At 41.3% G+C, this 14,024-nt stretch overlaps 1 protein-coding gene and 1 long non-coding RNA gene across 5 annotated transcripts in view; one reads left to right on the top strand and one right to left on the bottom strand.

Annotated features, from left to right (window-relative positions):
* The window catches only part of EDAR (ectodysplasin A receptor), a 72,116-nt gene that overhangs the window by 8,681 nt on the left and 49,411 nt on the right, over nucleotides 1-14,024 (bottom strand). For all 4 annotated transcript variants that reach the window (XM_064407937.1, XM_064407940.1, XM_064407938.1 and 1 more), the window contains one exon: nucleotides 10,333-10,418. In XM_064407937.1, coding sequence (XP_064264007.1) covers nucleotides 10,333-10,418 — 86 coding nt within the window. The remainder of the gene's footprint in view (nucleotides 1-10,332; nucleotides 10,419-14,024) is intronic.
* On the top strand, nucleotides 8,552-13,200 carry LOC135293584 (uncharacterized). The gene is made up of 3 exons (XR_010355677.1): nucleotides 8,552-8,756; nucleotides 9,655-9,755; nucleotides 12,665-13,200. It is a non-coding gene; the product is annotated as an uncharacterized LOC135293584 (long non-coding RNA).

Genomic DNA, 14,024 nt, shown 5'->3' with positions numbered 1-14,024 from the left:
ATGTTATGGATCTGTCCTGGGTAGCAGAGAGTTTTTCAGGGTCCAGCTGATTACTCAATTTACAACTCACTCCAGTATTTGCAACTGCAGATTGAGACTCAGCTGGTAGATTCATCAAACTAGTGCATCTCACAAGCAACCTTCACTAGCAGCATCACTGTAAAGCTGGTATGCAAACCCTCATGACTCTGCAGGAAAACCTAGGGAAGATGACAAAGAATGGTGTTGATTGCTTTCTGTTCCATGGAGCTGTACTGTCATAAAAGAGAATTTTAGAATTTCCTGTAATGGAACTGGGCAGTATGTGTCTTATGATCTCCTGTCAGTCCAAGTCTATATTCTGGGGAGAGTGAAAATTCACTGAAACAATAAATGAAGAAGTTATAGGAAAACTTCATCCTGTCAGAGGGATGAGATTGTCCAACAGGGTTTTCCAGGTCTAAATTCTACAGTCAAGGTTAAAGTTAGTCTTTCACTTGGTGTCATGCACCAAGTTTTCAAAGCATTAAACCAAGTAATAAAATAACATATTTTGGCAATAGCAAACAATAATGCATATTATTTGGAATAAAGCCATTTATGTGAATGCTTTTGATAGGAGGGTGTTTGCACATTATTACAAAACAAAAATATTAGGGTTGGGAGTAAATGTTATCTTCCTTCTCAAATGAATTTTAATGCCATTGGTTAGTATGTAAAGCAAACAGCTACTATCAACAGACCCTTAAAATAATTTTCTGTCTTGGAGGAAAAAGTATGGAATTCCTCCTGCTTTGTATTAGTTGTCTGTGGAAAAAGTCCAGTGGTAATTACATTCAGCAGTCCTAAAGGCAAAAGGCTGTCCCAGTCATCAGGTAAGGTGTGCACAGCACATGGCTCCACAAGCTGGTTTGGCAACTAGAGTAGATGAGAGCTCACTGTGCCCTTCTTTTGACCAAGTAAATATTCAAACAAATCAAATCACCAGGTAAACTTGACAAGAAATCAAGTGGTCTGGAATGGTCTGAGAAATGTTCTATGGTGAAGAACAAAGCAATATGCTCATTCTTCAAATGAAGAGAAATGGTTTTTTTAAAAGAAGAAAAAAAAGTACTATCTAAAATAAAACATGTCTGCATGTTGTGAATGAGAAATGTAAACCTAAAGAGGCTGCAAAGTATGAGTTGCAGGTGTCTTCAAAAGAAATTTTCTCTAACAATCATAAAACTTTCAAACATCATTTGTTGGAAGGAAATGGATTAACTCATTATAATTGGTGTTTTTTTCAAACTGAATAAGGGTTTTAAATAGTCTAGTTCATTAATTCACATGCATTTTGTATTTTGCAAAAGAAGGCATAGACTTATTACATAAGTCTTGCCTCTGGTCCTTTCTCTGTGACAGACTTCTTTCTAAGAGTTAGTTATGAGCTCCAGAAACTGCAGTGCAGTAAGACTATCTAGGGATCAGTAAATGAAGCTGTCATCTGCATGTAGTGGACATTAAAGACAGGTAATTTGTAAAATTTTCAGTAATTCTTCACAAAACTGAAGTGAATCAGCCTTGGTCATGACCTCTGTGTTTACTCACCGTGGCTGGACAACAGAGGAAAATTAGCAAATGGCCAGAGCTGTGGCCTGATACTTTCCTTCATGTTCATGCACAGACACCAGGCTTATGTCTATTCTTGCAGCCCCCCTGGCAAATCCAGTTACAGCCAATTGGAATTCTGCATGGTCCTTGCAAGCTGCAACAAGTCAACAATAGCTCCTCTGACACTGCCCCTCAGTGAGCACAGGCAAGCTGTGCTGCTCTGTCTGCCCGTAGTTCAGCTAACAAGCTGCAGCTCATCTCCTCGAGTGAGTTTTAGCAAACTTGCTTCTCCTTTCTTTCACTTGAAACATGAATTCATTGAAGTGTTTCTGCCTAATAATCTTTCAGTCTCTTGGTATTTTTAGCTTTGCATTTTTCACCCATCTGTGCAAGTAGCACAGGAAGGGTAAGGAGGAAGGTCACCACTCTTCATTCAGCATCATCGTCACACTTCACCCAGCTCCACCCACACCAGGGCAGGGCGTGCTGCCCATACCAGGCACACCCTGGACAACACAACCCCTCTGCTGTGCACAGCAGCGAGAGCCTTCAGCCCCAGAGCCCAGGGGTGCAATGTCCTCTGCATGGGAACGGAGCCACCTCGTTTGTTCCACAGGCAAAATCAAGGCTGGCACTAGAACATGGTAGCCTTTCACACATGCCTGGGAGGGACTTAGTCGTTACACATATTTTAAGCCTACTGTCAAATTTAATAATTTGGCATATCCATTATGAGCCAAAGTTTTTCTTTAGATGTGGCTTAGAAAAAAGTGCCAATTCATGCACCTGCACTACAAGAGGAACCAAACTGCCACCTTCTGTTGAGTTTCAGTTTATATCCCTTTTTTATGAGTAAAAAGAAACAACTCATCGCTGCTGCTTTTTCCCAGTCAGTACCACACCACGGCCACAATGGTTGTTCCTGTGCACATCCAGTTTTGCATCCCAATCACATTATTAATTCTGCTTCCAATATAGGTGACACATAATCTGTAAAGACTTAGATACAGCTCAGGCAGAGGCATCCTGAGGTGTTATAGAACACCATATGGAAGCAACTCTATTTTTTTAAATAAAGACCAATATAAACCAAAAGAGTGGTTTATATTCCTAGACACCTGTATGTAATACTGTAGGAATGTGATAAATAAATTAGGAAAGAAGTTTATCACTGGTGGTTGGTCAACTTTTGCATTATAGATGTTTTTATTTAAAAAAATTGTGATTTAGTTGTAACTTTCTTGGAGTCTAAACAATTAAAAAATGTTCCATACTTATTGTTTAAAAGAACAATTGAATCTGTATTCACTTTTGAATGTTTGGGGACTTTAACTCAAAAGATAGCTTTAATTTAAATTACCATGCAGCTGCCTTTTGTTCTTTCAGGAAACAAATGCTGGACAATAAAATACTTTTTTGTTGTTGTTTCAATGAACCTTTCTGCTTTATGTAACAGACTATTCCAGTTGTTCCTGTACCTTGAGACAGAACTTACAATAAGAAGTAACAAACAAAACCACCAGATTTATGAGAGGAGGAGGGAGAGGGCAGAGGGAAAGGAGGTTTTACCACCATGCCCCCTTGCAAGTGTTTGTGAGTGAATAAAATCTGGTGCTGTAGGAGACCATATGTGCCCTGACATCTGTTGCTGTGGGTATCAGCTTACTGGTCCATTCAAAGGACTGATGCTCACAACCAGCAACAGATTTTTTTTTTAGTCTATTTAATACTTAATAACATGTTATGAAAATCTCCAAAGTCTGTACACAACAGACTGTCAGAGTGATCATAAAATAAGACACATTTTAAAAACCTGGTGTCATTATGTGTATCTATTTGGTGCTCTTGAGTGCAGCTTGCTTTCTCCTGATGCATCCCTCCTCTGCCAGGCATAGTCCAGCTATGAATGGCACAGACAGGCTGGGAGTGCCATCACTGACACTCGTTTATGGGCTGAAGTAGGATAAAGCACACATACAAGTAAATAACTATCAACCTGAAGTATGAGATGAAAAATATATTATGCTGAGTTGAAATTCAATAAAAGTAGACAGTTTATGGCTGACAAAGTTAAAACTGGATTTTAACTAAACATAGTCATAAATAAAGACCTAGATATGTAGAAAGTGGGGGTCAGAACTTGTAAATAATGTAAATCTGTATTCAGGTACTTAGGGGAAAGTTTTGCTTTCAAACTTAGGAAAACAACATTTCAAATGGAATGCCTGTGCACTTGGAAAGTCATGCAAGCTAAAGCAGCTGTCACAGCCAACCTGCTTTCTGAGGTGCCTACATATGACTTCAGTAACCAAACATAAACCAAGTCTGAAAATATCACAAATAATAACAGATAACAGAACATATCCTAGGCACTGGAGGATTGCCTGAGTGATCTTTATTTTACAGACTACTATAAGTTACTCTGATATTTTCTGGAGTCACAGTAGATACTTCAGGTAGGTAGCTATTACACAAGGAAGAGCATGAAGTAAATTAATTCCTGAGAATTAAACTTCTGAAAATGATGATAGGAAAGTTCTCCCCAACTTTTGTTTTCAGTCTGGTCAATCTCTCTGTAAGTAATCAAATCACATAAAAGGATTTTTTTTTCTGCTGTGCTTTCTATAATGTCTATAACTATTTTATTTCTCTCTCCTTTTGCCCAGGCAGGAGAGTGATGATGATTATGGGCCACATGGCCTTAACCTGACTATTTGCATATGTTGAATTTTTTTTAAAGACTCACTGGGAGCTGTAATCATTGCACAGCACTGGAAAGTCATAGACAAACACTCCATGAACTAAGCCTCTGTCCAGGAATTCAGTGTTATCACTCCTTTCTCTATCAACATGAAGGGGATAATTGCTATTTAAGCTTTGCTGTCATGACTTTAGAGCACCACAAGGAAGAGAACAGACCTGCCTGGAGCTGGTCTCCCATTCCCCCGGTGTCCTGGTGGCCAGCCCGTTGGAATGGGTGGTCCAAGGCTGCAGCTCTGCAGGTTTTTCAGCTCCTGAGCCCAGTCAGAGCAATCCCGCAGAGACCTGCAGTGCCTCCCATGGGCAGGTGGTGCTCACTGTGGGAGCTGCAGCTCCAGCACCAGTGAAAACATCAAAGCCATTGGAGTGGTTTTATTGGGAAGAATTGCTCCAGGACCACATAACCTCTTGAGGGATACCTGAGCTCAGCCTTCCCAGTAGCTGAGGACAGCAAAGCCCACATTTTCTTCTCAGATCCCTCCCCTTGGAGGCTGATGGCTGAAGCTGGCCAGTTTTATCCTAAGATTAGGTTCCTTTCCTAATATGGACAAACCCTTGAGAAGAAGAATCAGGCCATACCACCAGTGAATAATAAAGCACGGCCTTCAACATTTGTCCCAGTACACATGTGAATAGGAAATGGGTGTTCAGAGATCAAGCAACTCAGAAAAAAGAAAAAAAAAGTATGTTAGTTCCAGATAACAAGCCTATTTGTAGGCATAATTTGAAACAGAAGGAAAAAAGGTCCTGATGTTGATTGTATTACAAAAGGATAAAACTGGCAAGGAATGGAAATTAGTGATTCAAAGAATGGAAAGTTAAAATAAAAATCTCTGAAATAATTATTTTAACTAATAAAGTGGTTTTGGCAATAGGCTTGTTTGTGCTAAGCCTTTCAATTAAGGAAGCTGAGTTCTGAGTCTCCAGTACATGGATTTGGATGTGCCCCCCGATTACAGCTCGTCACATGAAACATCAATTGTTAGTCAATTGTTCCATCTCATCTGTTTAGTTATTTTTGAAGTTCTAATGACACTATGATAAAAATAATATTTTATATTTCTAGATGTCATTTGCTCTCTGGTATTTAAAAAATAGCCTGACCACATATATTTTCCTTTACCAATACTTTTCTTCTTTTTTAACTTCCCAAGCTATCTTTGGTAGGTGTGACACCTAAAAACTTACACAGGTTGGTTATTGTATCTCTTTTCATATATAAATCCAGCAAAAAAGGTGAAATAAAATAGCATTATTTTATGCACATACACACTTATGAATATGTACAGTAGATTAAAAAGAAAACCCTCAATCAGTTGCTGAAGTTCTCTAGACCAATAATATATGAGTGGAAAAGGATTTGCATATTTGACGCAATTGTGTAAATTCAACTTCAAAGTACTCCTAAAGTTAGTGTAGCAGGGTTTGATTCTTTTCCCCAACATTTTTGAATTGGAGTGACAAATATTAAAGTTTGAAGACAAAGAGAGTTAATACACATAATTGAGAGTTTCAGCTGCTAAAAAACAAAATCTCTTCCAGCACTAACTGTACCTCTCTGCCAGAGAACCTCCATATATGGCTAAATCTTCTGTCTTTTACATGTAGTTTTATACTGGATAAAAGAAAAATAAAATTAAAAAAAAACCCACTCTACATAGTCAGAGGCCTGAAGTGACTCCAGTTCCAGAGGTGTTGATGGAAAATCCAGCACCATTAACTGTGGGAAGCCACATCTTCGTGTGGTTTGGTGTTCATTACCTTAATGGTTTGATGTACATGGAAAACCTGCCTCCCTCTCTTTTGCAGTGCTGTTATTTATCACAGAGGTATCAGATCCCCACTTATGCCAGCAAGGGGCATTGATGGCTCGTGATCTGCCTCAAGCTCAGCTGAAGCTCTCACACATTTGGCATTTCTCATTGTGCTCCTCTGTGCTCAGCACAGGAGCTCCTGCACAGGAGACTCGAGGGAGCTGCATGTTGAGAGGCCAGAAATCTTACACAGCTGTTTCACAGTGCACGAGATGGGGCAAACTGCAGTCTTTATGGTGATGTTCCCCTTCTTCACAGCAAGAAAAAGCTTTCCTGCTACACAACACACATTGTTACACTCATGTGTGCACTGCCCTTTCCCCTGTGTGCCCGCTGCCCACTGGCTGCCACTGAAGCCTGCTATTCCTCCCAGGCTGCAGAACTGCTGCTGCCATCCTTCAGACCAGTGAGATTTTCAACACCATCAACTGGTGACATTTTGCCTCAATCAAACCTCTGGCCTCTGTGAATCATCTCCCTTCCTCCCCCTCTTTTCCATTATATTTTGTGCTATTTATTCTCAAGTCCTTTGAGAGGGAAAAAACCCCAACAAGGTGACAGAGGCCCATCAAGGAATTTATTTCTCACTTCCAGTCCTTTTTACACTAATATTTCCAGATGCTGGGGCATGGGGTGTTCATCTTGTGTCCTTGGCCATTTCAAGTTTTATTAACTGCACATGAGCTGAAAGATATTTGCTTACCCTTTGATCAAGCCCAAATACTTTTTGCCAGATGAAATGTGTCATCAGACAAATTCCCTGAGCAAGTTTCCATGCAGGGGCACATACCCCTGGACCAGGCCATCTGTAACACACAGTCCAGGCACTTCCCCAGGTAGGAATGTTTACAGCTAAGGAGAGCACCACTGTTCTCCCATCCTGTCTCAGCCCTAATGAAGGCCTGAAACAAGATTTATCTGCCCTCATTTTTCTGTATAGGGTTGTAAACTCAGAGCTTGTCACCCTGAGCTTCCTACTTTGAAGTAATTTTCCATTCTCATTTCCTAGTGATGTGCTGGGTCCTCTTTCTCCAGTGCTGTGCTGGGTGCAGGAGAGTTTGAAGGAGCTCTGGGGGAGAGACAGCACTGTAGTGTAGTGTAGTTTTAGGCTCCTGAAAGATGCTCAATGCTATTCTGAAGTCTCAACAAAGGAATAGAAGATTCCTGGGGCCACTTGGAGTTTTCATACTGGCTTCTCCATCCTGACAGCCAGTTAATAAGCAGAGGGTGTTCTGCACAAAGGAACCATTCCTTCCAGAATGCTGATATTATCCTTCACGTGACAGAAACCTCATCCTCTTGTTAAGGTTATGTGCTCAGAGCACACCACTTAGATGAGTTTGGAATTTGCAAACCTCAAAAAATGCCACTGTTGTGCAACACTGACATATCACCTTTTCTTTGCTCTGACTGGTATAATCTGATGACAGTGAAATGTGTGAAAAAGATCATCTGCTAATACCAGATTTTACACTACCTTCCACAGCAACAGCATTTCAGCGGGCTCCTGCAGCAAGGCTGATTTTTCAGCTGGACTACAAATTGATGCCTATGAATCAGGGCACTGTCATTCCAAATGGAGTTTGGAGATTCAGATATCATAAACCAAATTACCTGAGCTGATTGGTTTGAGGGGCTTGGATTTTGAGACACTTTCTTGCTTTTTGAACACTTGCAATCAAATGGTTGGCTTCATGGACTTGATTAAAATGGAAATATTTAGTGCTTCTAGGACTAATGTTTTCTTTTATCTTATTACCCAATCAATTTGTTGGTTTATGCACCTGCAAATGCCTCACAAAGATAATACATATTTATTCTTGTGTTTATCAAGCTAAAAATTGCATATAGTTGATCAGTTGTGCTGATCATAGTTTCCTTATAGAAACACATTTCCTGTTGTATCTGCCAGATATCCTACAAAACACAAAGATTTCTTTTCTTTTAGGTGAGTAACAGCCATAAGATGTGGTACTTTCTTCCCAAATCAGTAAGTAATGCCATGTCTGATACTACTAACAACCCATGTGTTTGAGACAGACCATCAGAGCTGAGGAAGGGATTAATTTCCAGCTATGGGTTAGCAGTATGGATGGTTCTATTCCCACCAATGGGGCAGTCAGATGCAGCTGCACCCTCTTACCTTATCCCCTCACGTCCTACCATGACTCCCTGTGCTGGGTGTGGCTGGGGTAGAGTTAATTTTATTAATAGCAGCCAGTATGGGGCTGAGGTTTAGATTGGTGACCAAAAAGATGTTGATAATTAATTCAGAGACATTTTCAACATTGCTGAGCAGTGCTTACTCAGCACCTTCTGTGCCTCTCACCCACCCCATCAGTGAGGGGGCTGGGGGTACACAAGGATCTGGGAGGGGACACAGCCAGGACAGCTGACCCCAGCTGACCAGAGGGGAATCCCACACCACATCGTGCCATGGTCAGCACATAAAGCTGGGGAAGAGGAGGAAGTGGAGCACATTCAGAGTGATGGTTGTTTGTGTTCTTAAGTCATCATTCATGTGATGTAGCTCAGCTTTCATGGGGATGGCTGGATACTGAACTGCCCATGGGAAGTGGAGAATGGATTCCTTGCTCTGCATTGATGGATGTATGTAGCTTTTCCTTTACCTATTTAACTGTCTTTATCTCAATCATTGAGTTATCTCACTTTTATCCTTCTGGTTGTCTTCCCTGTGTGGGTAGCAGTAAGTGACTGGCTGTCTGAGGCTGGACTGTCAGATGGGGTTAAACCACGACCTTCCTACCCTCGTGTTCTCACCTCTGCACCTTCTTCCCACATCTCACATTTGGGTCCTCCTTAGCACCCTTACCTCATCTCCTAAACAGATGTTATCTCACCAAAACCACACTCACCCTGCCCTTCACCCACTCCCACTGTCTCAGGCAGAAGGGCACTCTCAGGGCTGGGTGGGTTTCTGCAGCCAAGTGGGGGGAGCAGCTGTACAACAGAGCAGATCTTGGCACGCAGCTCAGGGAGATGCCTCCTGACTGCTGCTGCTCACCAGGAGCTCTGTGAGGTGGTGATCATCCCCTAGCTCCTCCAAGCCCTTAAACTGTAGGAAAGTGGTAGATGTTCATGTCCTATCCTTTAAAGTGACTCCCAGAGCACCAGTGATACACAGCTCTGCAGCATCTGAACAAAGCAATCACTATTTATGTACATAAATAAATGCTCCAGGACTTTCAGCCCCTGCTTTCAAACCAAGCAGACAAAATATTGCAAATCCTTTTCATGACAAAGATTTCTAAAATAAGAGAATATGGATGGGATTTTGGTTTTAGAGGCATCAGGTTTTTCTGGGGAACTACTCATCTTTTCTGTTTGTTTGGGGTTTTGTTGTTGTTCAGTTTAAAAGTTTTTTGTACTGATCTCCAGATCGTCTAAGGGGGTGTCAAAGTAATTTGGTCATTCAGAGAGAGCCTCATTTTTTTCCTTTTCTTTTTTTCTTTTTCACTTTCTTTTTCTCTTTCTTTTCCCCCTAAAGGAGACAGCAGTTTTGTGGGGGATTGCCTCTGCAGGACAGTGCTGGTGTGAGCTGTCCCTCTCCCCATGGCATGAGGATGGGTAAGCCATTGCACATACATGGTATGCAAACCAACAGGTAACTCTGGGTGTCACACACACATTCATACTTGATTTCCTCAATTAGCAAATTCCCACTTTTGTCAGTGAAATCTACAGAACTAATTCTCTTATCAGTGCTGACCACCAGACATCAACTTTAACCTGTGAATCACTCTGCAGCAAAAGGATATGAAAAGGTGTGATGCCCTTTTACTGCTACAAATTACAAATCTACAAATTGTCCCATGTTTTCTTCACAGGTGAACTGAAACTCAGTTTAAAAAAATACAGAGACATGGGATTTCCTGGACCTAATGTTTAAGTAACCCTAATAAGTCCTGCATGGGATCTCTTAACAGATGCAAATTGGAGAACAAATGAGCAATAGTAGATTCTAAAATAAAAGATTCTGATTTTTCTTCAGATGATAAGCATTCCCTCCCTTTGTTGGCAAGGCTAGTTGGAAGCAGAAATTGCTTAACTGGAGCTGGGTTTATTGTTTGAACATAATTATCATCACTGAAAGATTTCACATTGAGCTTCCAGATGATTTTAAGTCAAAACCAGATGAAGTGCACAGAAACAGCAGAACACTTACATTCCTTGGTGTTGGGAGGCGCCAGCAAGCACGAGTAGCAAACCATCCCGTAGATGTTCCGAGGTCTGTTTTCCAGCATGTAGTAACTGCAGCAAAGGGCAAGAAGAGGCAAAACAGTGCAAATTAATATGATATGACTGAACATGGTTCAGCAGCAACCAATTATATGGAGATAAAATCATTTAAAAAAAAAACTTTTATAAGCAATCTGAGGCAAAGATTTTTTTTTTTTCAAATTGCCTGAATAGACACTGTGTTTCTCTTCTTCCTTTCCTCCTAAAATGTAATTAATCAAACATCTAGACATGACAAGAAGTGGTAACATTGCCTAAAACAACATTAGTCTCCCTGCTGAGTTCAAGCTGCAGTTTACAGCATGCCCTGAAATAAGATTTTTCAAAGTAAGAGAAAGCAGTTTTTTGAAGCAGTAATCTTTCAAGCAAGACCACCAGTTGGATATGGTTAGCTAATTTTACTCACAAACACCATAAGAATAATCTCTGTAATCTTAGAACCAAATGTGAACCAGATCATAATAAAAAATATAGTTAAAAAACACCCTCACAGGGCAAGGTAGATTAAGTTTTACAGGTTTGGTTCATTTTTTAAAAGTTCCTTTCTTATTGTTTATAAATTAGTCCTTGATTGTGGAATTACAGTGTGAAGGAAAGGTTTTCATAATTTGAACTTCTGGGCTGCTAATAAAGTTAGTGTTGAAATATGGTAATTGGCTATCAAGAGCTGGATCCACATGCACCTTAATGAGTAATTACATCAGAATCATACATATGTTGATGTAACATCATACTGTTGATGTTGCAGATATGTCTTTACAAATCACTTGTAAATCACTACATATTTTAATGAAGAGATGAATAAATTCTTAATCAATTCTGCGTAGAGAGAAACTCAACACTACAAACATTTTATGCAACTGGGGATCTGTTTTCTGCTCTTATATACCTGCCTATGCATGTGAAGTATGTTTTTTTTCTGGAAAATGTATGCATTATGAGGAAATCATTGCTGAAATGGTCCATCAAAATCAGTTGGTGTATTAATGAATGACAAAGAAGAGATACAGGTCCAGGAAATGGAATACACAGAGATGCAAAGGGAAGATGATGACTGGAGCAAACTCAGAGAGCAGGGGAACTACACATGGTTCCTCATTTTTTTCTTACTGGTTTTAAAAGTTTCACTCTCATTTCATCCTTGAAATATCTCTTGTGCCCCATAGGCCACTCTAGCATTCTCTCAGGAGCAAAACTTCATCTTTCCTCTCTTATGGAGCCTACACCATTTTAGGTTGTAAAGCAGATAATAAATACACAGGAAAAGGCTGCCAAAACACAAAAGAAAAGATTGGAAGTTCAAGATACATGTAAATCTATGAAGAAAAATACAGGGCAGTTAGGATCCACCGTCCAATAGCTGTGTGGGTTCAGGAAAGATAAACAATCCTTCTGACAATTAATTAAATCAAGGTGGTGGAAGAATTCTTGGTTTTCACCACAATGCAGAATGGTGGAGGACATATAAAGAAAACTGAAGAGGATGTTCATGGCAGGCAACCATTCACTCACATGAGTAGGGAACTCTGCAGTTGCAAGCATTAGTGACTCACCCCCAAGAAGTACTGGCAACAGATTTGTGTTTCTGGTTACTTTCCAAAGCACTAGATAAGTAAAGGTGATGTTGGAGATATGTGATAGCTTTGTATCACCAGCTACAGAGAAGCGACCCACTAATGACAAATTTAATTTTCACAGTATTACTCTTCCACTGTGATATTTATTCTTTCTCTCCTTGGCACCTGCCAGGTTCAGGTTTGGAGGGGCTACAGGCAAAATCCAAGAATAGAGGCTAGACTGAAAACTGGACTTGTTTTCCTGCTTAACACCATACTGGCTTATCTTGGGCTAACCTTGGTGGTGTCATTCCAGACTCAGGGACTTGGATCTGGGTTTAGATCTGCCCTCCCACCCTAACAGGGAGCCTGGGACTGACTGGGCAGGAGGTGCAGAGGGGTGGGTGCTCTGCTCAGCAGGGGACAGTCTGCAGAGAGACATCAAGGAGGAGTATCCTCAGTGGAGGCATACCTTAGCCAGAGCAGCAAGGGTGGGACTTAATTTCATTAGAAATTCACTGGCTAAACCCTTTCATGCAGAAAACAGAGGAGCCTTTACTCCTTCTCTTAAAACCTCTCAAAGAACTTATCCTGCATTTGCTGTAGCCTTGGACAAACACATGAAATGGGGAAGTGTCTGTAGAAGAGGCATTTCTGACTGCATTTGTAAGAAAATGTTCCCATTGCAATTCTATCTTGTAGGGGACTGGAGACTTACCCCTGAAAACAGGTGCTGGGACAGCATAAGGAATATGTATTATTTGTACTTGACCTGTTCTTACTCCTTATGGCCACTACTGAATGAAGACAGACAAGCAGGCTGGAGGAACCCTTGCTCTGACCTACCATTGCTGCTTGTAGTCAGCTGTGATCTCAGTCTCACTCCAGGAACGCCTAATGGATCACCCCACTGAGGGAAACAGTCTGAGTCACACATAATTTCCACATTCTTAACCTGTCTATTTGGCATGATGGAAGAGCTTCTGGGCTGGGAGCAGAGGACAAAGCCTGCAGTGTCCCAGGAGGTTCAGTCTAGGCACCTCTAGAGTTCATGGGCAACAGGACTTTGGTTTTGAGGATCACAGCTTTGGAACTAAGCCTTTAACATCTTCCTTGTCTTGCACACTTCCTGTAAGCATGAATGACAGTGTTATTTCTATTTTATATGAGAGGGAACACATAGAAGCAGTGGATGACCTCCTCTCTTGTACCAAAGGCTTCCTTCTTCCCTAAAACTGGTCATCAGTAATAGTGAAAAAAAAAAAGAAAATAGAAGAAAAAAAAATTATCCAGCACTTATTTTAAGATAAAGTACAGAGGATGGCTCGTGTAACCACTGGAAAAGGCTGCCACTTCAGTGGTATTTTCTCTGAAAACTTTGGTGCAGAATGTGCTATATGCTCATCTTTTCCTCAGGCTTCTTTACTGAGCAAAGGGATGAGATGTCCTTAAGTGCAGACAGCAGCATGTGGGCTGTTACCTTGGGCAGGTCTGCAGTGTGTTATGGAAGCAGTCCTCTGGAAGCCTTGTTTTTATCCCTCACATCCACTCAGGGGATCTCTGAGGTTTATTGCCCAGCCAAGGGGGCACCCTGCCAGCTGCCACTCCCCCTGGTACCTGGCTGTCCCTGTGACACAGGGGACAATAAGGACAATCAGCTACTCACCAGCCCTCTGCTCTGACACACAGGCTCTGCATTTCACCCACCAGCACACAGGAGCAAACTCTGAGGACTCTAAGTAGCATGAGGAGTCAGGGCAGCTTCAGAGCTTGTTTTAGCTCATATTTAGTTTATCTAGAGAATTCCATCTATTCAAGCTTGGACTGAGAGGGTGTTTCTCCTTAACTGCTGGTTTTGCCAAACAATCCCAGGACCTGAGCGTTGCAGGAGGAGCGGCACACAGCCAGATTCCGGCAGACCAGTTTCTGCTACAGGCTACACCTGTGCAAACACGATGTTTTGAGATTTCTCCCCAAGCACCAGCTGTGCAAGCTGATTATTTTCAGCCAGCACCCTGCTCCCACCTGGGTGACCTCATTAGTCCTGACAAAAATTGCAAAA

This window comes from Passer domesticus, chromosome 2, assembly GCF_036417665.1.
Source record: "Passer domesticus isolate bPasDom1 chromosome 2, bPasDom1.hap1, whole genome shotgun sequence".
In the NCBI taxonomy this organism is placed as follows: Eukaryota; Metazoa; Chordata; class Aves; order Passeriformes; family Passeridae; genus Passer; species Passer domesticus.
Note: the sequence above shows the minus strand (reverse complement) of the source record. Positions and strands in the feature narration are given on the sequence as shown.